The following is a 25,480-nucleotide window of genomic DNA, read 5'->3' on the forward strand; positions in this document are numbered from 1 at the left end:
AACTTTGGCTATGTATATTTTCACCAAAAAAAAGGTCCTCAAGGTCGAGAAGGGAAGGTGTTGACACTTTGTGGGGTTGTTAACCAATGTGTACTGACTGTTTAATGAGAAACTATTTGTTCTGTAAACCTTCATCTAAAGTACAATAAAAAAAATTTTTTTTAATTTCTCTAAGCACACACTGTATGACAAGTACTTCTCTAGGTGCTGGTGAAACAGCAGTGAACTTGGCAGATGGTCTTGTCCCTGCAGGCGATTCCAGCTACTGTCAGTCTTTCTGCTTCACACACTTCCCACCCTCCAGTTCAAAGCCTGAGCTTGTTTTCACTTCATTCCCACGGTCTTGGAGGCAGTGTGTTGCGGTGGGCAAAGCAGGGATTGGACGTTAAAGGGACTTGAAGCCCAATCCCAGCTCTACCTAGTCAGCTAGGACACTTGGCAAGTTACTTTTTAGTTCTCCAAATTTCATTTTCCTTATATGTAAAAAGGACACAATAATCCCCATCTCACATGATTTTTGCAAGGATTAAATGAGATAGATAAAAGGTGCTGCACCTAGCAGATGTACAGTACGTGCTACTTCCCTTTCCTTTCCCTGGAAAAGTAGCATCCTTTTCTGTTTGGTCAGGCCTGAAGCTCATCCTTTAACTTTAGGCCAAATCTGTTCTCTTCATAACTACCTGGACTTCCATTTGGCATCGCCTAGGTTTATTGCTGAATCAGCATTTCTCAGTGTGGGGTCAAAATCACCTGGACTGTTTGTTAAAAATGCAAATGCCTGGGCCTCATTCAGGTTTTTTTTTTTTTTTTAGGAGAAGCAGAGCAAGGATTCTACTAAAGTTTGGGAACAACTGGCTTGGCTGCTCTGAACTACCTCCTCAAACATCTTGTTGCCTTTCTCAAAAGCAGCTCACACAAAGCTAACTTTGCCCACCCTCCTCCTCACATCCCTCTCTTGAAGGCTACTCTTAGAGTGCTGTGGTCAGGAGCTCAGGTTCTAACACAAACAGGTTTGAGTTCAACTCAACTTACCAGTTACCAGTGGTTCTCATAGAGTGGTCTTCTGACCAGCAGCGTCAGAATCACCTGGGAATTTGTTAGAAATGCAAATTCTTGGTTCCCATCCCAGTTGGACTGAATCAGAAGGCCTGGGCCCAGCCATCTGTGTTTCAACAAGCCCTCCAGGAGACGCTGATGCAGCTCAAGTGTGAAAACCATTGCCACTTGCTAGCTGAATGACTTTGTCTTAGGCTGGGTTCTCTAGAGAAGCAAAACCAGTAAAGTATATAAAACCCAACCAATCCAAATCCTTTGCTGTCGAGTTGATTCCGACTCATAGCGACCCTATAGGACAGAGTAGAACTACCCCCATAGGGTTTCCAAGGAGCAGCTGATGGATTCAAACTGCCAACCTTTTGGTAAGCAGCCAAATTGTTAACCACTGCACCACCAGGGCTCCATAGTAAAGTGTATAAATGCATATATATATAGAGAGATTTATATTAAGGAAATGGCTTACGCAATTGTAGAGGCTGGAATATCCCAAGTCCGTGGGTCAGGATAGAGGCTTCTTTTGATTCACGTAGCCACAGGAGCTCATGAACCCAAGATGGGCAGGTCAGACAGCAAGGATCTTGCTCATAGGCTGCAAAGATTGATGAATCCCAAGATCGGCAGGCAAGACAACAGGTAAGCTGCTAGCTCAAGTCCCAAGAACCGGAGGTCAGATGAACAGGAGCCAGCTGCAGAATCCAGAGTGAGCAAAAGCCCACGAGCCTTGCCAGAAAGTCCACTTATATTTGATATAGGTCACACCCCCAAGTAAACTCCTTTTCAACTGATTGGCTACTCACAGCAGATCCTATCATGGAGGTGATCACATTATATCAAATCTCATCATGGAAGTGATCACATTATCATACAACTGCCAAACTACATCATAACTGCCAAATCACTGAGACTCATGGCCCAGCCAAGTGACACACAACCTTAACGATCACAGTCCACACCTTGTCAGCTTGGCACCTGTACATATCTCCTTAAACCATACATAATCTCTGAATAAAGACGTAATTGCGCCTAACATGATACAACAAACACACACACAACCGAATATGCACTAGCTCTATTTACATCTTTTATTTTATAAGTAAAGAAAACAAAAATATTTGGTACACACATACAAAGCAGAAATACTCAAAAATTACAGTCCTCGTTTCTGCAACTGGTCATGTGGTCGTAACTGGTATTTAGAACTACCTTCTTTCACCACCCATTCCATATTCCTTTTTCCCTTACCAAGCACCTCAGTTGGTCGTGATTCTTTGCCTGGTGGGGTGACTCAAACTTTCATTCCTGAAGGGTCTGGGCCATTAGTAGTAATGTCAGAATTGGGTTGCTGTAGTTTTCCATTGACTTTAATCACAGGACACAGTAGTACTAAGAGACGCCCTAAAGGATCTCCTGCATTCTAGAGATACTCTTCTTTACCTCCATTATGTAATATCAATCTGATTTCCTCTTGGTAATCAGGATCAATCACACTAGCCAATATGGTAACTCCCTTCTTTGCCTGTTGATCCAGAGGCATAAGGAGCCCAAAGTGGCCAGGTGGCATTCTTAGCTTCCAGTTCAATGGAATTAGTGAAGTGTCTCCAGGTGGGAGCACTCCTCCCTTTGGAACTAAGACCTCTAGATCAGCAGAGCATAAGGTCGTGGGAACAGGAAGCAAAAATTTTGTGAGTGGGTCACTAGGGGTAATAGTGAGTGGTGCCACTCTCATTTCCACCTCTTAATTCCTGGACTCATGAATCCTAGCTATGGGAGAAACAGCACCATATATTAGATACTGGTTTGGAGCATATACAGCCTCCTGGAGAACACTGCCCCAACCCTGTAAGGTATTGCCTTCTAGCTGGCGCCATAATTGTGTCTTTAGGGGGGCATTCCATCGTTCTGTCAAGCCAGCTGCTTCAGGATGATGGGGTACATGATAAGACCAGTGAACTCCACGAGCATGAGCACATTGCCTCACTTCATTTGCTGTGAAGTGAGTCCCTTGATCTGAGGTGTCATGGACTGAATTGTGTTCCCCCCAGAATATCTGTCAATGAGTAAGGACAGTGTTGACATGTAGTGGGGTTCTTTCTTAACCATCGTCATAGGGCAATATGTGTACTGTTTAATGAGAAACTACTTTGTTCTGTAAACCTTCATCTAAAGTGAGAACAGCAGCACAACTGGAAGAACATAATCGACATCACTGAACTGTACATGTAGAAATTTTTGATATGGTGTATTTTGGCTATGTATATTTTCACCAAAAAAAAAAAGATCCTCCATATCCGAGAAGCGAGCGTGTTGACATGTCGTGGGGTTGTTAAACAATGTCATAAAACAATATGTGTACTGAATGTTTAATGAGAAAATATTTGTTCTGTAAACTTTCACCTAAAGTACAATAAAGAAAAAATTTAAAAAAAATCTGTCAACTTGGCTGGGTCATGATTCCCAGTATTGTATAATTGTATACCATTTTGTAATCTGATGTGATTTCCTTATGTGTTGTAAATTCAATCACTATGATCTAATAAGAAGGATTAGTGGCAGTTATACTGATGAGGTATACAAGTTTGGATAGTGTCTTAAGCCAATCTCTTTTGAGAGATAAAAGAGAGAAGCGAGCAGAGACACATGGGAACCTCATACCACCAAGAAAGCAGTGCCAGGAGCAGAGCACGTCCTTTGGACCTGAGGTTCCTGTGCAGAGAAGCTCCCAGACCAAGGGAAGATTGATGACATGGACCTTCCTCCAGAGCTGACAGAGAAAGCATTTCCTTGGAGCTGACGCCCTGAATTTGGACTTGTAGCCTCTTAGACTGTGAGAGAATAAACTTCTCTTTGTTAAAGCCATCCAATTGTCGTATTTCTGTTATAGCAGCACTAGATGACTAAGACATGAGGCGATGCTGTGTGGGATACTATGAAAGTGGATAAGGCATTCTGTAAGTCCACAGGTGGTAGTTTTGGTGGAAGCACTGCATGCAGGGAAGGAAAATCCATATCCAGAGTAAGTGTCTAGTCCAGTAAGAACAAAACGCCGCCCTTTCCATGACAGAAGTAGTCCAATGTAATCAACTTGCCACCAGGTTGCTGGCTGCTCACCTCAAAGGATGGTGCCCATGTCGGGGACTCAGTGTTGGTCTCTGCTGCTGGCAGATTGGGCACTCAGCAGTGGCTGTAGCCAAGTTGGCCTTGGTGAGTGGAAGTCCATGTTGCTGAGCCCATGCATAACCTCCATCCCTGCCACCATGGCTACTTTCTTCATGAGCCCATTGAGCAATGACAGGAGTGGCTGGGGAAAGAGGATGACTGGTTTCCACAGAACACATCATCCTATCCACTTGATTGTTAAAATCCTCCTCTGCTGAGGTCACCCTTTGGTGAGCATTCACTTGAGCCACAAATATTTTCACTTCTTTAGCCCATACTGAGAGGTCTGTCCACATACGTCTTTCCCATATCTCCTTGTCTCCAATTTTCCAACTGTGTTCCTTTCATGTCTCCGACCATCCAGCTAAACCATTGGCCACGGCCCATGAATCAGTATACAATCACACATCTGGCCTTTTTCCTTCCAAGCAAAGTAAACAACCAGGTGCACTGCTCGAAGTTCTGCCCATTGGGAGAGTTTCCCTTCACCACTGTCCTTCAGGGAGGTATCAGTAAGGGGTTGTAGTGCTGCTGCTGTCCACTTTCAAGTGGTGCCTGCATATCGCACAGAAACAATTGTAAACCAGACATGAGTTTTCTCTTCCTCAGTCAACTGATCATAAGGAACTCCCCATGAGGCCATACGTGCAGACTGGGAGATGGAAGGTAATGTGACAGGAGTGGAGACCATGGGCATTTGGGCCACTTCCTCACGCAACTTATCTGTGCCTTCAGGTCCTGCTTGGGCCCGATCCCGTATGGATCAAACAACACCCAGTTCATGATGGGCAGCTCAGGCCACATGGTGACTTGGTGGCCCATGGTTAAGCATTCAGTCTCTTCTAAGGCCCAGTGACAAGCCAAAAGCTATTTCTCAAAACGAGAGTAGTTATCTGCAGAGGATGGCAGGGCATTGCTCCAAAATCCTAAGGGTCTGTGCTGTGAATCACCAATAGGGGTCTGCCAAAGACTCCAAACAGCATCTCTATCTGCCACCGACACTTCAAGCATGATTGGATCAACCAGATCATATGGCCCAAGTGGCAGAGCGGCTTGCAGGGTAGCCTGAACCTGTTGCAGAGCCTTCTCTTGTTCTGGGCCCCACTCAAAACTAGAAGCTTTTTGAGTCACTTGATAAATAGGCCAGAGTAGCACACCCAAATGAGGAATATGTTGCCTCAAAAATCCAAAGAGGACCACTAGGCGTTGTGCCTCCTTTTTAGTTATGGGAGGGGCCAGATGCAGCAACTTATCTTTCACTTTAGAAGGGATATCTCGATGTGTCCCACACCACTGGACCCCTAGAAATTTCATTGAGGTGGAAGGTGCCTGAATTTTTATGGGATTAATTTCCCACCCTCTAGCATGCAAATGTTTTACTAAGTCCAGAGTCATTGACACTTCTTCCTTACTAGGTCCAATGTCATCAATGTAATGGACCAGTGTGGCGTCTTGTGGAAGGGAAAGGTGATCAAGGTCCCTGTGGACTAAACTATGACATAGGGCTGGAGATTTGATGTAGCTCTGAGGTAGGCAGCTGAAGGTGTATTGCTCGCCTTACCAGCTGAAGGCAATCTGCTTCCACATTTTAGGTACCTGTTAAAGCAGCACCCCCACTCCCGGTACCAAATGTCTTAGGCTAGGTTCTCTAGAGAAGCAAAACCAGTAAAGGCTATAAATACATATATATATAGAGAGATTTATATCAAGGAAATGGTCACACAGTTGTAGAGGCTGGAATGTCCCAAGTCCATGGGTCAGGATAGATGCTTCTTTTGATTCACATAGCCACAAGGGCTCACGAACCCAAGATCGGCAGGTCAGACAGCAAGGCTTTTGCTCATAGGCTGCGAAGATCGATGAATCCCAAGATCAACAGGCAAGACAGCAGGTAAGCTGCTAGCTCAAGTCTCAAGAACCGGAGGTCAGATGAACAGAAGCCAGCTGCAGGATCCAGAGTGAGCAAAAGCCCACAAGCCTTGCCAGAAAGTACACTTATATTCTATGCAGGCCACTCCCCCAAGGAAAATCCCTTTCAACTGATTGGCTACTCACAGCAGATCCCATCATGGAGGTGATCACATTATATCAAATCTCATCATGGAAGTGATCACATTATATCAAATCTCATCATGGAAGTGATCACATCATCATACAACTATCAAACCACCGAAAATCATGGCCCAGCCGCGTTCACAGCAATCTTAATGATCACACACCTTGTGCCGATTCACAACTTCTCTAAACCTTAATTTCCTAATCTGTGAAATACTTAAAGTAATAACCACATAGAGTTTTGATAGCAAAATAACACAATACCTATAAAGAACTTAGTACATATTAAGCACTTAGTAGATATTAGTTATTATTATCTGAGAAAACTGTCCTTTGTGCCAGATTCCTTTAAATTTGGGTTATTGGTTTCTTGCAATGGCAAGTGGGAACCATTGAGTTAAATGGCTCAAAACTTACCTGCGCAACTCATCCTCTTTCTCACTTCATCACAATCATCTGGAACGCCACTCATTTACTCCTGCACAGCTCTCTACCTCTGTGCCTTCACTATTCCTGTTCTGCCTGCCCAGAATCCCCTTGAATTTTCTGCTTATATAGTCCAAATCTTATTGCTCCCAAAAGTATCATCTCCAGTCGCCTACCTCCCTGAAGTCTTGCCTGACTGCTCTAGGCCAAATGAATGAGCTCTTCTCAAAACTTTGGTTATTATCTTACCATCTGTGTTGCAGGATTTAACCCCTAAACACATGCATACATTCTACTGGTGATTTTTATTTCATATCTGTGAAAGCTCTTGGGAGACAGAGATGGTATCCTATAATTCTTTTTAAACCTCTTCCCTATCCATCCTCTGGTATGTACTAAAGGAGTAAAGGAATGAACAAACTTCCATAGCAGAGCCCAGTCTCTCTAATCTAAGGCACACTTGGAGAAACATTTTAAAAACACAAACTTTTAAGAATGATAATAATCATAGTAGCTTAAGTTTGTGTAAGTCTTCACAGTTTAAAAAAATGCTTTCATACTTTTAACCAAATCTGGTTCTCACAAAAAAACTTTGTGAAGCAGGAATCATTGTCCTCATTTTGCACGTGAGGAAACAGATTCAGTTCATTTTCATGGCTTGTCCAGGGCTGAAGAACTTGTAAATGGTAGCGCTGGGGCCCAAACTCCCATATCCTGCTATATCTTTTACTTGGCTACTTTGGTGGGTCCAGTTTATCACTGCTAGTGTTTACCCTTCTTGCACTGTGCTCTAATCTCTAAACCTGACCCTCTGATCGAAAGAGGGTGCTGCTCAAACAATGATGGGCCTTTGCATTACTTTAGATGTCAAGACAGTGCCCATTCGAGGAACAAGAAGTACAGCCTCACCTGGTGTTCCTAAGCGGGCCTGAGCAATGGTCAGTTTTTCATGGGGAGCTTGGCACTGGCAGCTGGTTTCATCTGCAAATGGGGCAGGTGCAGTCAGGGTCTAGAAGGGAAAAAGAGAAAGGGAATAGAGTCTGACAAAATTTCCCTTGGCACTAACTGCCTCTAAAATTTTATTTCTGTTGGCTACACGCATATGATTAAGAAGTAGAATATACCCGCTGAGTCTTTCAGAGAAATATACTATTAGAAATAAAGACAGGGACATCATCATTAAAAAATTTGTTTTTGACTGATGCATCAAAAACAAGGAGCTCTTGGTTGCTTAGGTGCCATTGAGTCAGTTTTGACTCATAGCAACTCCATGTACAATAGAAGGAAACACTGCTCAGTCCTGCGCCATCCTCACAATCGTTGCTATGTTTGAGCCCATTGTTGCAGCCACTGTGTCAAATATATGCCAAGTACCAGATGAGGTACTCTGGATATGTTATCTCTTTTAGGCCTCACAACACCCTATGGAAGCGGTATAATTAGCCCTATCGCAAAGAAAAGGAAACTGAGGCTCAGCGAGGTTAAGAAATATGCCAAGGCATGTCCTTGGAAAGTCACAATGCCCAGCTTTGAACGTTTCACAACCAACGAGAGCAGTCTTCAAACATTTAGACTCACCTGCACGCCAGGGTACTCGGCTGGAAGGAATGCCATACTCAGAAATGTAGCATGACATCTCCTTTATTTCACACGCACCAGCCTGGCCAATCACAAACTCTGATGTCTCTTCAGTGCAAAGGTCAAGGCCATTATCTGTGCCCCAGGAAGGCCTAAAAGCACAGCAATTCTGGCGGACTGCAGATAACTGCTCCTGAGGTAGCTCTAACAGCCACCAATGGCTTCGAGGCCCCGCCCCAGGCAGCTTGGGCTGGGCCCCGGGGAACGCTGTGAGAAAGATGTAGTCACTTGGAAACCTGCCCAGGAAGTGGCCCTGCAATTTTTAGTCAGCCTCTTAAAATGAAAATCTCACTCTCTCCAGACAGAAGAAGACGAACTGAGCAGTATTTTTGTAAACAGGGCAAATGCAACTCAGACTTGTCCATTTGTAGTCCCATTATGTCATTGCCACTGTTGTCACTACACCATTTTTATTACTTTTAAAGCTGAAGTTAACTAGTCCCTATAAGCATTACTCATTGCTACGTGAATTGTTTCTTAGAGATGGAGACTGGTGTTTCTTAACTTGGGAAGGCTCAACTGAAGAATGATCCATACACTGGAACAGGGGCTATGACCCACATTTACCTTCTGCCCTTCACTCACTCACACAAATGCCAGGCAGTCTCTCAGAGGCTGGGGATAGAAGTAGGGATGAAACCACTCCTGCCCTTGAGGAGCCCCCAGCTCTCCTCTGCACTGCCAGGACCATTCCTTGCACTGCCCCTATCCCCTCTGCTCACTGTAGCACCATCCACCCTGGATGCCTCAGGGTTGTTTGGAGACCTCCCAGCTGCCTGAGTCTTCCTTAGCCCCCACCCTTTCCTTCAGGGCTCTGGAAGCAGGCCAAGACTTGGGAGAAGGATTCAGGAAACTTGAGTCTGTTACTGGTTCTTTTTCAGATACATTAAGGTGACCTTGTGGGCTATGGCAGACAAGAGCAGCATTTGTAATGTGGCAAAGGGCTGCAGTGACAAACAGCAGCGTCTCTGTAGCCACAATGACCTGGATTCAAATCCCTTTTCCAGCACTTACTGGCTATGTATTCTAATTCGGCTGTTCTGGCTGAAAGGAACTGACACTTGAAAGATTTAAGGCTATCCTGGCACAGAAACTGTGGAAAAGTAAGCAAGGAGCAGAGCTTGCCACAAGAGTGCCACAGAATGCTCTGCACTAACTCAGTCACTTTCTGCATGTGATTTACTCCATTCCACCCCATTTTCTCTATATCCTTCCACTATATTAAAGGTTCTGCTAGCCTTCCATTCCCCCAGAACTTTAGCTTGAATATGGCCCAGCATGGCCTCCTCCGCCTCCTTTCACAACACTCATTCAACAACTATTGATTGAGCCATTCAACTCCAGCTCCTGCTCCTTCCAACTTTCTGTTTCTTTCCGTGTTTCTCAATTCTAATTCCCAAGGGATAATCTGATTGGCCAACCTCATCTTTTCAAACCAGACCACAACCACAATTGGCTGGTGTTTTTGGATCAGGTGCCCACTCCAGGGCCAACCAGCTTGACTGGTGAGAGGAGGAGGAATGGCGAGGGAGGTCCTGGGTGTCCCATTGTTGCCTCTTTAGCAGGAACTGTAGGTGGGATAAGGAGCCCTGGTGGCTCAGTGGTTAAAGCACTCGGGTGCTATCCAAAAGTTCAGTGGTTCAAACCCACCAGCTGCTCCACAGGAGAAAGATGTGGCAGTCTGCTTCTGTAAAGATTACAGCCTTGGAAACCCAATGGGGCAGTTCTCAACAGCAATGGGTTTTTGGGTTTGGGTAGGTGGGATAAGGAATGTATTTGACTGCATGCTCTCAAAGCGAGTTCTTTAATTAATCTGAATTTTAGTTACACCTGTAAAATGGGTATAATAGTACCTATTTGCAGGGTTGCTGTGAAAAATAAAAATAATGTGTGTAAAGTGCTTGATACTTGATAAGTTGTAGCAATTGTTAACACTGCTGTTATTATTCATTAGTATAGATCATAAAATATAATGCTATATATTATGTAGTTCCCCATAGAAAGAAGCACACTGACTCATGAATAAATTTTCAGGACACCACCAGCTGGCAAATGAGATTAGTTTACACTTAAGATTCATTACGCTTTAATATATGTGGCCAGTGAAACTTTTTCACAATATCTAAAATAGATTACTATTTGGAGATCTTTTATGTGCTAGTCACAAAGTTTATTAAAGAGATAAGGTGTTGCCGTTTTCCAAGAAAGATGTATTCTAGAAGGTGTGAAATCTGATAATTAAAGCAGAGATACAGAAAGTTGCAAAGAAAGAATAGTTTCAAAGGTGAAGAAAAGGTTTACATGCACTGTGCCTTTTGTCCTTAATTATTGTGGCCTGTTATTGTGTGCCGTCGAATTAATTCCGACTCATAGTGACCTAATAGGACGGAGTATAATCTTTACGGGAGCAGATCACCAGGTCTTTTCTCCTGCAGAGTTTCTCGTGAGTTCCAACCACCGACCTTTCAGTTAGCAGCTGAGTGCTTAACCACTGTGCCCCCAGGGCTCTCTGTGGTCTAGAAGTAAGAAATAGAGAGAACTGAAGAGATGAAAGGCAGAGAGAGATCACTGGCTTGTATGTGCACGTGTGTGCATGTGTGTACTTGTGCACATGTAATTGTCTTTACGACAGTTGACATGATGAAGATGTATTTCTTGTTATGCACCAGGCACTGTGCTTGGAATAGGAAGAATACAAAAATAAACGAGCCCCAGCCTTGCTCTCAAAAACATTGCCTTCCAAAGTGAGGTAGAATACCCACTGGGTTGAGAGGCAAGGCTCTGCCTTCAGGAAGGTCTTGGTTAAATCTCAGCTACCACCAACCAGCCCTGAGTCCTGAAGCAAGATTTTTCCAGGCTGAACACCCCAGATTACAAGACAAAACTCCTTCCTCTGTCAACCAGAATAAATCCTTTGATTTCTAAGGAGATTTATTGCTACTCAAGTCCCACTTCCCTCACTATAAGGGGTAGACCAACCCCAGGACTATGGGAGTAAGACAGCCAGAGGTTCAAGTGAGGGGCAGAGACTGGGCCAACCTGACCTCCAGGCCATCTACTAGCCTCCAGGGGATCAAGGTCCTCATCTATTCCTCACCATTTGCCAGAGCTGGGATAGTTCCAGGGATCCACTGTTCTGGTCTAAGCCCTGCATGAGACGTAAAAGTGAGGCCTAATAACATAATAGCTAAATCTTTGAGTGCCTGCTTAGTGCCATGTATCTATCTGTATGCTAAACCAAAAACCAAACCCACTGCCGTCAAGTCGATTCCGACTCATAGAGACCCCTATAGGACACAGTAGAACTGCCCCATGGAGTTTCCAAGGCAGTAATCTTTATGGAGCAGACTGCCACATTTTTCTCGGCAGAGTGGCTGGTGTGTTCGAACCGCCGACCTTTTAGTTGAGTGCTTTAACCACTGTGCCACCAGGGCTCAGAGCGGTGCATGGCCCCACCATGGGGCAGGCATAAATATGCTAAGTACTTTAAATGTATTAGCTCATTTAATTTGTATAACAACTCTATGAGGTAGGTACTATTGTTATCGCCACTGAACTGCACAGTATGTGTCTTCTACAGTGACATCGAGTGGAAGCAAGAAGCAACAGCAGATCCCTGAGACTTAGTTACCTTTTTGGCTCTCTTTGAACTAAGGATACCCCTAGGATTCTTAGACAGGAGGGACAGACCCCCAAAAAGGAGATACTGGACTTCCTGATAGTTAGAGAAGGGAAGCTCAAACAATTAATTGAAAAAAGTAAAGACATGTGACCATATGTTTACCCAGACTTTAGTGAAGCAGACCAGATGACTTACATATAGTCACTGGCAAGCCTTAGCTTAGTCTCTGAATCACCCAGATCATCACATCCTTGAGTGTTTATTAGCACGTGATAAGGGTTTAATACGATGCTAGGTGTTTAGAGGATGGATAAAAGGAGGAGAGAATAAGAAAGAAAGGAACAGAATTGGCTCTGGGGCAGCAATTCTCAAAGATGAAGGTGGCCCTTTAGAATGGGAGAAGGTGTTAGTTTGCAAAGGTATATTCAGTTTTATAACAATTTTATATTTGGAAAGAAAATGTACTCTTCAAAATGCAAGTCATAGAAATTAAGCTTCTAGATAGACTCTCGTCCCATAGGAAGCCATATTCCAAATTTGGAGCCAAAGAGGCACATGAGATTTTTTTTTAGCAGAAGAGAGCGAGGATTTTAAAGGGTTAATAAGCTCTGGCCCTGTGCCCTGGCCCTCAAATATGCAAGGGCCTTGCCAGACCACAAACATGGAGTTAGACTCAATAAAACTTCTTTCTACCTAATGTAAGGTTTCAGAACATCCAGTCACTGCATGTGAATAAGTTGCCTGTTTGTGATGCAAGTTCTGGTTATGTAAACTGTACCATAGTATATTGCCATCAAGTTTTTTAAAGGAGAAGACATTATGTATAGGGGCATTTCATTTGCAGAATCTGTTCAGTTGGACTTTGTCAAGCATTTACTTGAAACGAAAGCTATGAGGTACTACATAAAATATACAATGCAAACATTACTTGAGTTCAAAAAATGGTTAATTGAATCTTTTACTCATGCAATGTGCATCACTGACTGACAACTGGACCAATCAGACAACAGCCTAATCAACCAATCAGAACTCAGCATAGTACTGCTGATGGTGATGGCCAATGACAGAGGTGCTTGTTTGAGCTAAGCTATCAAAACTTCCTAACTACAGTGGGGCAATCAAGTCAGACAGGCATGGGTTCAAATCCTGACTCTTTTATTTCATATCTATTTTTTATTTGATTTTTAGAAAATTGTTGGTTCTTCAGCTTTCTAACCTTCAGTTTCCTCATCTATAAAAGGGAGGTAATAAAAGGATCTATCTCATGGGGTTGTTATGAGGATTAAATGAAATAATGTATGTGTGCTCCAGAATCCACTCTCTTCCTACCCTTCTCTACCCTCCTCTGTATAGACGGCACCAATGGGCTCCCTTGCCCTCCTGCTTCCCACTGGGTTGGGCCCATGGGAGGCACAAAAACACTGGAGGATAGGAGAAGAGTGAGCTCAGGGTATTTGTTTCCCTGGCTTCCTCCCTACTAAGAATCAGTATATTGGTTCTGATCTTTTATCAAAAACCACAGCTCCTATGAGGGGCCTTCTTTATAGAGTGCGCTCTAGGGTTCTGGTAAGCACACTCTTCCCTTGCCCCTTCAGGCCTAGAACTGGAAATCCCCTATGTTTCTAGCCAGGGTACTGTATTATCCCTTAAAGTCTCCTTAAACCCTGCCACACCTTTCTAAATAGTTCTTTTATTAAACTCTTCAAATTTCCTCTTTAGAGTGAGCTATCTGTATCTTGACAGGACCTTGACTGATACAGTATATATGACACTTAGTACGCTGCCAGGCTCAATAAATGTTAGCTAGCAAGAGTTGATGAAGCATGTTAGGGCACAGAGATCAACTGGAAAGTGAATTACCCATAGTTAATAAGGTTACAGCCATCTCAAGAATGTCTCACAGTATGAAAAAATTTTACAAGGACATAATGTTTTAATCAGGATACACAAAAGAGATAACAGCAGGGCTTCAGAAAGAATTGACTTCTCCCTTTTGCCTCAGACCTCAACAGCTTGAAAACCACAAACTCAAAACTACAAAAAAATCTCATCCCTCAGTCTCATATTGTGAGGTTTGTATTTACTCATCTCTGGGCATATTTTTAAAAGTATGATTTAATTTGGATTAGAATGTGTTAGTCTTTTGACAGTAGAGAGGAGAGAAACAATAGATCTTTGGGTTGCCCACAGGCCCAACACACATGAATCATTGGATTCTTGGACCATATCATTGTTGACATAGAATCTCAGATCAGGCAGCTGGCACAAAGGGCTCACTGACAGATGCCACTGGAGTGGAGGAATAAGAGGCTCAGTATATGGCTCAGCACCAAGGAATATCCATTTTTCATTTAATTAAGTATGACATGCACATATTATAAAATAATAGCCAGCATTAAAAACAATAAGACATATATATATGTACTGACACAAAATAATTGTTGAGTCATGTAACATATGTATACATATTATATAGTATGATTCCGTTTATGGTTGGGAAAAAAGAAAGAAAAGAAAATTAGGTAACTGTGTAGAAATGGTCTAAAACTGCATTGTCTAATACAGTAGAAGACATTAGCCACATGTGGCTATTTAAATTTAAATTTAATTCAGTTTCTCAGTCACACTAGTCAAATTTCAAGTGCTCAATAATCACATGTGGGTACTGTATTGGACACAGCAGAGAGAGAACATTTTTCTATCATCTAGAAAGTTCTTTTGGACAGAGCTGGCCTAGATGGATGCATACCAAATTGTTAACTAGGGTTATCTCTGAGGAAGAAGATGGCATTGGGAGAAGGAGTAAGGGGATTTTTTCACTGTTTACTCCATATAGGTCTGTTATTTTGTTTTATTTTTTTCAGTGAGAACACACTTGTGTAATGTATGTAATTAAAAAAAATTTAAAGAAATATTTCCTCTTCTGTGAATTCAGAGATGCCAGAAATTTAATTCAGGCTCAGGTACCATGAATGTGGAAAAATAAAAGGTGTCTAATAGGAAAAAAGGAGTATTTTGAAAAATAACAGCTATTCTATACAAAGTGACTGTTAAATTATATAGGTATATAGAACATCTAAAACTCATTTAAACTCATTTGAGCCATATGGAGAAAGCTCTGAAGAAAGAGCATTCTAGGAAGAGAAAACAGCAAGTGCAAAGGCCCTGAGGCAGGAGCATGCCTGGCTTCTTCCAAGAATAACAAGAAGGCCAATGTGCCTGTAGGGAGTGAACAAAAAGAAAAGGTAGGAAGAGATAGAGTCAGAGAGGTGAGACCGGAAGGAAGGGGATGGGAGACACCCAATTGCATGGGGCTTTTAGGACACCGTAAAGACTTATTTTTTCACTCTGAGGGGGATGGAAGCCATTAGAGAGTTTTGAGCAGGGAGTGACATGATCTGACTTAGTTTTTAACAGGACCACTCTGGCTGATATGTTGAGAATAAACTACAAGAGGTCGAAGGTAGAAGCAGAAAAACCACTGAGGTGTCTGTTACAATAATCAGGTGAGAGAAGATGGAGGCTGGGGCCAGAGTGATAGCAGTGGGGGTGGTGAGAAGTGGTCAGATTCTGGAGAGGTTTTGAACAAATAAAATTTGGAATAGATTAGATGTAGAGTGAAAGAATGAGAGGAGTCAGGATCACTCCAATATTTCTGGCCTGAAGAACTGGAAAGATGGTGTTGCCATTCCCTAGATGGGGAAGACATTGGAGGAGTAGAGTAGGTTTGGGAGTAGGAGGGACAGGGATGGGAAGATCAAAAATTCCATTGTGGATTTGGAAATGGATAGCGGTGATGATTGCACAACATGGTGAATGTAATTAATGTCACTGAATTGTTCACTTAAAAATGGTTAAAGTGGCAAGTTTATATACATACATATAAAATCACAATAAAAGAAATTCCATTCAACACATTTGGTTTAACATGCCTATTAGAGCTCCAAATGGAGATGTCAGATAGGCAATTGGATGTACAAGTCTGGAGTTTGGGAGACAAGACCAAGCTAGAGACACAGATTTGGAAGCTGTCAATATATAAATGATATTGAAAGCCATTAGACCAGATTAACTCATTCAGTGACTGCATGAATTCAGGTAGATGAGAGGTCCAGGTTGGCAGATGAGGAGACATTGTACATTTATGCTCAGTCTACCGCTACTATGGGAGCTCCAAGAAAGCAAGGACTTGGTCTGTTGTAGTTATTGCTCTATCCCTACTCCCTAGGGCAATACCTGGCATATAGAAAGTTCTCAGTAAATATTTGTTGAATGGAAAAATTTACAGTCACAGGAGAGAGAATGATTATTGATAAAGACAAGAACACTTTATAAGAAAGTAAATATACTTATCAATGTCTCATAACTTTTTTTTTATCATCATCATAATATATATTACAGAAAACTTGGGAAAATACAGAGAGGAATATAAAACTCACCAATAATTCTGCTTCCCAGAGGCAACCATTGTTAACACCTTCTATATTTCTTTGCAGGCTTTCTGATGTCATATACACACACTAACAACTTTGTAATCTTACTGCATAGATAGGTGTTTTTTTCACTCACTACAGCATGATTTATCATGACATTAAATAAATAGTCTTCAACCTCACTGATTTTGATAACTATAAAACATTCTACTGAGTAGATAAACCATAATTTATTTAAATATTTCTCTCTTATTGAATATCAAGTTGTTTATATTTCACTAATACAAATAACATAATTTTGAACCTCTGATTATTTCCATAGGATAGGTGCCTAGCAGCTGAATTACTCAGATCAGGGGTATGAACATTTTAAAGCTACATATCTGAAGAACATTTTAATACATATCGGTAAATTACCTTCTAGAAAAGCTGTATCATTTATACCCACATTACAACATATGAAAGCACCTATCTTGCTGCCATCTCACCGGCACTGAGTATTATCTTTGTCAATTTTATAGACCAAACAAATGGCACCACGCTGTTTCAATTTGCATTATTTTGATTACAAGAAAGATTGAACATTTTCCAAATGTTTATCAGGCATTCGTATTTTCTTCTGAGAATAATCTGTCCTTTGTTCATTTTTTTCTGTTGTTAAGAATAAGTATTTTGAAGTTAGTTAAAAGCAAAACAATAACACAGTTAAAATTATCTTAAATATCTTAAAACAATGCATTTTTTCACTTTATTTAGAGTCCCCTCATAAGAAGTTCATTTTTAAAACCAGTGTGTGGACACCCACATCTAGGTCAGGCTAGTAATTACTGCCCTTCCATCGATCAGGGATCAGAATTTTCCTTATGCCCTAGGGGTACAGGCCTCCTCAAAAGACTAACCACCAGTAAACCATAACTCCCCCAAAGTACCACCTTCGAACCCCACAGCAGTGAACTTCAAACAGCTAGAAGACTCTGAGTACAATAAGTAATACCACGCTTTGTTGGTTCTAAAATGTACGTTTTCTCCCACATTTTAATATCTCTGAGATTTGGAAGGCTCTTATAATGGTCTCTTAAAATCAGTGTTGGCCATTTTTTCACATTGTAACATCTCTGAAATCAAAGTGTAACAGTACAGTTAATGGCATCTTAGAGTCTTGAAATGTATAGGTGCTATTAACAATAGAAAAAATCATCCTTACCTAGAGATAAAAAGAAATCCATATTCTAAATCCATTTTTTCTTAGGCAGTCGAGCTTAAGGAGTTTATAATGATTATCAATCACAATCTTATATTTTATTCATATCCCACCTCTTTCCCCAAAACACTTGAGGTGACTTTTAAAAAATAATATCTGAAAGTTTAAAATCACAGTTGCAGGATCTGGGGTGAAGGGGAAAATATGGGCTTTTTTAAAAAAAGGTCAGGGGTTGGTGAGGTAGAGAAATTGGAACCCTCATCCATTGCTGGTAGGAATGTAAAATGGCGGAAAACAGTTTGGAGGTTCCTCAAAAAGTTAAATATAGAACTGTCATATGACCCAGCAATTCCACTCCTGGATATAAACCCCAAAGAAATGAAAGTAGGGACTTGAACAGACACTTGTACACCAATGTTCACTGAAGCATTTTTCACAACATCCAAAAGGTGGAAACAATCCAAGTGTCCATCAACAGATGAATAGATAAAAAAAATGTAGTATATACATACCCTGGAATATTATTCAGCCATAACGAGAAATGAAGCCCTGATACCTGACTTGACATTGATAAACTTTGAAAACATTATGCTAAGTGAAATAAGTCAGACACAGAAGGACAAATATTATATGACCCCACTTACATGAAATAGCTAGAATAGGCAAATGCATAGAGACAAAAGTTTATTAGTGGTTACCAGGGACTGAGGGGAGGAGGAATGGGGAGTTATCGCTTAAGGGGTGCTGAGTTTCTGTTTGGGGTGATGAAATTTTTGGAAACGGATACTGGTGATGGTTGCACAACATGATAATGTAATTAATGTCACTGAATTATACACTAAAAACGGATAAAAAGGAAAATTTTATGTTATATACATTTTATCTCACCAAGTGTCTGTCAGTTTGTCATACTGTGGTGGCTTGTGTGTTGCTGTGATGCTGGAAATTTGTCAATGGTATTTCAAGTACCGGCAGGGTCACACATGGTGGACAGGTTTCAGCTGAGCTTCCAGACTAAGACAGGCTAGGAAGAAGGACCTGGCAGTCAACTTCTGAAAAAATGGGCTAGTGAAAATCTTACGAATAGCAGCAGAACATGGTCTGATAAGCAGTGCCGGAAGATGAACCCCTCAGGGTGGAAGACACTCAAAATACGACTTGGGAAGAACTGCTGCCTCAAAGTAGAGTCAACCTTGATGACATGGATGGAGTCAAGCTTTCGGGACCTTCATTTGCTGATGTGGCATGACTCAAAATGAGAAGAAACAGCTGCGAACATCCATTAATAATTGGAAAGTGGAATGTACAAGATACGAATCTAGGAAAATTGGAAGTCATAGAAAATGAAATGGAACACATAAACATCAATATCCTAGGCATTAGTGAGCTGAAATGGACTGGTATTAGCCATTCTGAATCAGATAATCATATGGTGTACTATGCTGGGAATGACAAACTGAAGAACAGCACTTCGTTCATCGTCAAAAAGACCATTTCAAGATCTATCCTAAAGTACAACACTGTCAGTGATACAATAATATCTATATGCCTACAAGGAAGACCAGTTAATACAACTGTTACTCAAATATATGTACCAACCTCAAAGGCCAAAGATGAAGAAACTGAAGATTTTTACCAACTTCTGTAGTCTGAAATTGATCAAACACGCAATCGAGATGCATTGATAATTACTGGTGATTGGAATGCGGAAGTTGGAAACAAAGAAGGATTGGTAGTTGGAAAATATGGCCTTGGTGAAAGAAACAACGCTGGAGATCACATGATAGAATTTTGCAAGACCAATGACTTCTTCATTGCAAATAACTTTTTTCAACAACATAAATGGCGACTATACATGTGGACCTCACCGGATAGAATACACAGGAATTAAATCGACTACATCTGTGGAAAGAGACGATGGAAAAGCTCAGTATCATCAGTCAGAACAAGGCCAGGGACCGACTGTGGAACTGACCATCAATTGCTCATATGCAAGTTGAAGTTGAAGTTGAAGAAAATTCGAACAAGTTCACAAGAGCCAAAGTACGACCTTGAGTACATCCCACTTGAATTTAGAGACCATCTCAAGATAGATTTGATGCATTGAACACTAATGACCGAAGACCAGAGGAGTTGTGGAATGACATCAAGGACATCATATACAAAGAAAGCAAAAGGTCATTAAAAATACAGGAAAGAAAGAAAGACCGAAATGGATGTCAGAAGAGACTCTGAAACTTGCTCTTGAACGTTGAGTAGCTAAAGCAAATGGTAAAAATGATGAAGTAAAAGAGCTGAACAGAAGATTTCAAAGGGTGGCTCAAGAAGACAAAGTAAAGTATTATAATGACATGTGCAAAGACTGGGAGATAGAAAACCAAAAGGGAAGAACACGCTTGGCATTTTTCAAGCTGGAAGAACTGAAGAAAAAATTCAAGCCTCAAGTTATAATATTGAAGGAGTCTATGGGGAAAATATTAAATGACACAAGAAGCATCAAAAGAAGATGGAAGGAATACATAGTCACTGTACCAAAAAGAATTGCTTGATGTTCAATCATTTCAGGAGGTAGCATATGATTAAGAACCAATGACACTGAAGGAAGAGGTCCAAGCTGCACTGAAGGCATTGGCGAAAAACAAGGCTCCAGGAATTGAGGGAATACCAACTGAGATGTTTCAACAAACAGATGCAGCACTGGACACACTCACTCATCTATGCCAAGAAATTTGGAAGACAGCTACCTGGCCAACTGACTGGAAGAGATCCATATTTGTACCCATTCCGAAGAAAGGAGATCCAATGGAATGCAGAAATTATAGAACAATATTGTTAATATCACACACAAGTGAAATTTTGCTGAAGATCATTCAAAAGTGGTTGAAGCAGTACATCGACAGCGAAATGCCAGAAATTCAAGCTAAATTCAGAAGAGAACATGGAACGAGGGATATCATTGCTGATGTCAGATGGATCCTGGCTGAAAGCAGAGAATACCAGAAAGATGTTTACATGTGTTTTGTTGACTATGCAAAGGCATTTGATTGTGTGGATCATAACAAAATATGGATAACATTGAGAAAAATGGAATTCTAAACACTTAATTGTGCTCATGAGGAACCTGAACATAGATCAAGAGGCAGTCATTTGAACAGAATAAGGGGATACTGCATGGTTTAAAGTCAGGAAAGGTGTGCGTCAGGGTTGTATCCACTCACCATACCTATTCAATCTGTATGCTGAGCAAATAAACCAAGAAGCTGGAGTATATGAAGAAGAATGGCGCATCAGGATTGGAGGAAGACTCGTTAACAACCTGCATTATGCAGATGACACAACCTTGCTTGCTTTAAGTGAAGAGGACTTGAAGCACTTATTGATGAAGATCAAAGACCACTGCCTTCAGTATGGATTACACCTCAACATAAAGAAAACAAAATTCCTCACAACTGGACCAATAAGCAACATCACGATGAACAGAGAAAAGATTGAAGTTGTCAAGGATTTCATTTTACTTGGATCCAAAATCAACACCCACAGAAGCAGCAGTCAAGAAATCAAAGATGCATTGCATTGGGCAAATCTGCTGCAAAAGATCTCTTTAAAGTGTTAAAATGCAAAGATGTCACCTTGAAGACTAAGGTGCGCCTGACTGACCCAAGCCATGGTGTTTTCAATTGCCTCATATGCGTGTGAAAGCTGGACAATGAATAAAGAAGACTGAAGAAGAACTGACGCCTTTGAATAGTGGTGCTGGTGAAGAATATTGAATGGACTGCCAGAAGCACGAAAAAATCTGTATTGGAAGAAGTACAGCCAGAACGCTCATTAGAAGCAAGGATGGCGAGACTTCATCTCACATACTTTGGACAAGTCACTGGAGAAGGACATCATGCTTGGTAAAGTAGAGGGTCAGCTAAAGAGAGGAAGATCCTCAGCGAGATGGATTGACACAGTGGCTGCAACAATGGGCTCAAACATAGCAACAATTGTGAGGATGGAAGTGTTTCGTTCTGTCGTACATAGGGTCGCTATAAGTCAGAACTGACTCGATGGCACCTAGTAAAATACATTTTACTACCATAAAATTAAAAATAAACATTTTAAAGTTAAAAAAAAGACAGGGATGAAATGAACACACAGAAATGCATACCACTGTCCATTACATTTCAGAGAGGTGAGCCACAAAAATGGTTTTAAGCTCCCAGCAGCCAAAGCAAAGAGGAAAACAAAATTCATATTGTCCTTGAGCAAAAATACAAAATAGCTATTGAGGAGAAGCACAGCATTTCCTGATGCTGGTTCTGAGAGAACTTCCTACTGTGGTGCCTCATAAAGGGCATGCTGGATGATGCTGTATTGACACCGACATGCTCAACAACAGCCATATGATAAACAGAATCCTGCTTCCCACCCCCACATAGTGCCCTCCATGCAAGGCAATGGCCCAGAACCAAATGCAGTTCAGCAACGCATTTCTACAAGGGGCCAAACCTGGAAGTTTAAAAACGCAGCTCTCCCTGACAGCTGGATCCAAGCGTAAGATTTGGAACACCCAGACCAGTCTTTTCTAAAGGAGGATGAGCAAGGCAATCCATTGAAGAGCAAAGCTTGTGCTTATATTTATTTTCATGTTAAAAAAGAAGAAAGAAAGCACTACTAATATCTAAGTCTAGTACGGAGTCCCTGGGTGGTGCAAATAGTTACCTCCCTTGGCTACTAACTGAAAGGTTGGTAGTTCCAGTCTGCCCAGAGGTGCCTCGGCAGAAAGTCCTGGTGATCTACTTCCAAAAACTTACCCTTAAAAACCCTATAGAGCACAGTTCTACTCTGACATACATGGAGTTGCCATGAGTCAGAATTGACGCAATGGCAGCTGTTTTTAGTTTTTAAGTCTAATATATAGATTTACACCGGTGCCCCCACTCTGTCAACATAAAGCATGTGAGATGTCCTAAAGCGGGTGTGAGAGTTGTACAACAAGAGAAGGGCAGTCTGAGTCATCTGACATTTTCACTTGCTTTCATCTTATTGCAATATATTGTAGTTCACCTGTGCCTAGATAAGTGCATTTGTGGATTATATTATCTAGTTTTCACTAAACCAGGGCTTACAAGATCAGCAGGTGGCTTGCTTGAAACATTGCCTATGAAGAAATAGGAAATCAAAAATAATGCTAATAAAGCAAGCACAAGGTGAACCACAAGAAAATGGCAGAGCTGACGCCTCTACTCCTGCATGAGTTCTGCATCAGCCACATTACCAGGTATGAACAATGACGACCTCATCAGATCTGACGAGAAGACAGCTGAATCAAAAATGATCCCACCGAAGACTATTTGAAATATCTGCCACTGTTAGAGTTGAACTTCACTCTGAGCATATATGTACCTTGATATTAGCTGATAATGGTAGGAAGCTATCATAATTACCATGATACTTAAAAATGAAGCATCCAGAACATGAAGATAAAGCTCTATGATTTTTTTTCAGCAATGTTTCAAGTCATGTGATACTCAATCCAGTAATTCATAAAATACTGCAACATGCAAATGAATAATGTTTAGAAGCCCTTCTTGAGTGTCCTTAAATTCAATAGAGAAAACCCAAACGTCCCATATCATTGGGGAAACACTTGCTCTTCCTGCCACAGTAAAACTGGCTGCTCTAATGTGTGGAAAAAAATTGATGTCAAACTAAAATGCATTCCTTTGTCAGCAAATATATTTAGAAGACATATAGAAAACATTGCTGAAGATTTGAAGAAACAAGCATTAAAACAAATTATGCAGTGTGGGAGTTTTGCTATACAGTTGGATGGAAGTACAGATATTTCTAACACGTCTCAGCTTGAGGTATTTGCTAGATTCTATTTCAATAATAAAACACTTTTTTTTTTCTGTGCCACTAAAGGAAAGATGTTCCAAAGAAGATATAGTCTGCAAAGTGGATGACTTCTTTGATAAAAATAATATTTTATTGGAAAACCGTGTAAATGTAACCACCAATGAGGTGATTGCTTTGTCCTTGCCCTTCCCCCACCCCTCAGATCTCCCAGCTGTTTCAGAAATGCTTCTCTGTCTTCTTTTCATGATCCTTCCTCTTTAAATGGTGTTCCTCGGGGTTCCATCATGGAAACATTCTGGGGTAAAGTAGACTAATTTAACCAAATTGCATGTGGAGATAGGCAGATATAGGGAGAATTCTAACAGCTTTAATTACAGCTCTTTTACCCTCCTCCCCGCACCGGAAGAATTTAATAGGATGGCCAAGGGTCAGTTATTTTCTTAGAATTAGCCATGTAGCAGGATTACCGTGAGGCACTTTTGTTATCTAACCATTTCCATCCCCTTCCTTCTTAGTCCAGAAACTGTCTGATTGGGAGGCCAGGTCATTGTTAGAAAAAGTACATAAATTGGGCATCATGGATTTTAATTCACAGATTACCTTACTAGGGATGGACTGATCCTAGAAATAAGGCAAATTTATTTCAAGGAGTCACCTAGGCACTCTCCGGGGCTGAGTATACTGACCTCTGCAGGGACTGAGCACATTGAAGTTAATGGCCAAGGGGCGTAATTTTAGGTAGGCTCTAACACCATTCCCTAGGGTGCTATCTATTCGATCACCAGAGTTACTTGGAAACGGGAAATCTGTTGTAGAGTGTACTTGCTGCATTACTGTGGTCAGACTATCTTTAAACTTTTTATTGAAGAGTAATATACATCCAGAAGAGTGCACCTATTGTTAAGTGTACGGCTCAGTGAATTTTCAGACTGAACACACCCAGCATCCAGATTTAGTAACTGACCATTGCCAGCACCCTATAAGTCACGCTCCACCCCATGTCCCTTCCACCATTCTGACTTCTAACATCACAGATGAGTTTTGCCTACTTTCGTATTTCATATAAATGGAAGCATGTAGTGCATACGCTTTTGTGTCTGGCTTCTTTCATTCAATATTATGCTTGTGAGACTCATCTATATTTTTATGGGTGGTTGTAGATTCTTCATTCACAATGCTGTGTAGCATTACATTGTATGAATATACTACAACTTATTTATCCGTTCTACTTCTGATGGGTATGTGGGTAGTTTGCAGGCTGGGGTTAATATAAATAATGCTTTTAAGAACATTCTAATACTTGTCTTGCCTTTGTACAGATTTCCTAGGAGTGGAACTCCTGGGTTAAAAATATTTACTTTTAATTTCCAAATTAATTACAAAGAGTGTAGACATCAGAATTGCTTCCACTCCTGGTCCTAAAAGTAAAAACTATGATTTCTAGACACAGCAGGGCTAAATACAGCATTTCTCAAAGTGTATCCAAGCACATCTTGCTTCCGAATCACCTGGGAGCTTGAGCAGATGATTCTTTGCTCAATGATGTTTGAGAATTGTGTGTAGTAGAAATAGGGGGCTTAAGAAGTCAGACACACCTGATTTTAAATCCTAGTTTAATAAGTCAGTATTTGATCTTTGGGAAAACTTAAATTTCGGTTTCCTTTCTTATAAAATGGGGAATAGTCATTCTTATTTCACAGGTCTGCAGCCTGATTAAATGAGACAACACATATAAAGCGTTCAGCACGGTGCTTAACACAGTGTGCATTATAAATAGTTGTCCTATTCCCCCATCTACCCATGGACAAAAATGAGTGAGTGAGACGTCTAGCCTTGAACCCAGCAGAAAACAATTACCTTATAACTAAACAATTTGGAGGTCCAATAGAATTTATTATGATATGACCGTGCCTACAGCCAGTATTAGGCACATTAGAGATGAAGCACAGAAGCGTGCACGTACCAGAAATGGGCTTTCAACATCATTCAGTTGGCAATAGGTTGTACATAGCATTCATGATGCTTCTATTAACCTATTATTGTTGT

The 25,480-nt window shown here is 41.2% G+C and overlaps 1 protein-coding gene across 1 annotated transcript in view; it reads right to left on the reverse strand.

Moving 5' to 3' along the window:
• The window catches only part of PCYT1B (phosphate cytidylyltransferase 1B, choline), a 117,097-nt gene that overhangs the window by 57,119 nt on the left and 34,498 nt on the right, over window positions 1-25,480 (reverse strand). Inside the window, exon 2 of the mRNA XM_004382861.2 lies at window positions 7,603-7,702. Coding sequence (XP_004382918.1) covers window positions 7,603-7,702 — 100 coding nt within the window. The remainder of the gene's footprint in view (window positions 1-7,602; window positions 7,703-25,480) is intronic.

This window comes from Trichechus manatus, unplaced genomic scaffold (genome assembly GCF_000243295.1).
Source record: "Trichechus manatus latirostris isolate Lorelei unplaced genomic scaffold, TriManLat1.0 scaffold00100, whole genome shotgun sequence".
NCBI lineage: Eukaryota > Metazoa > Chordata > Mammalia > Sirenia > Trichechidae > Trichechus > Trichechus manatus.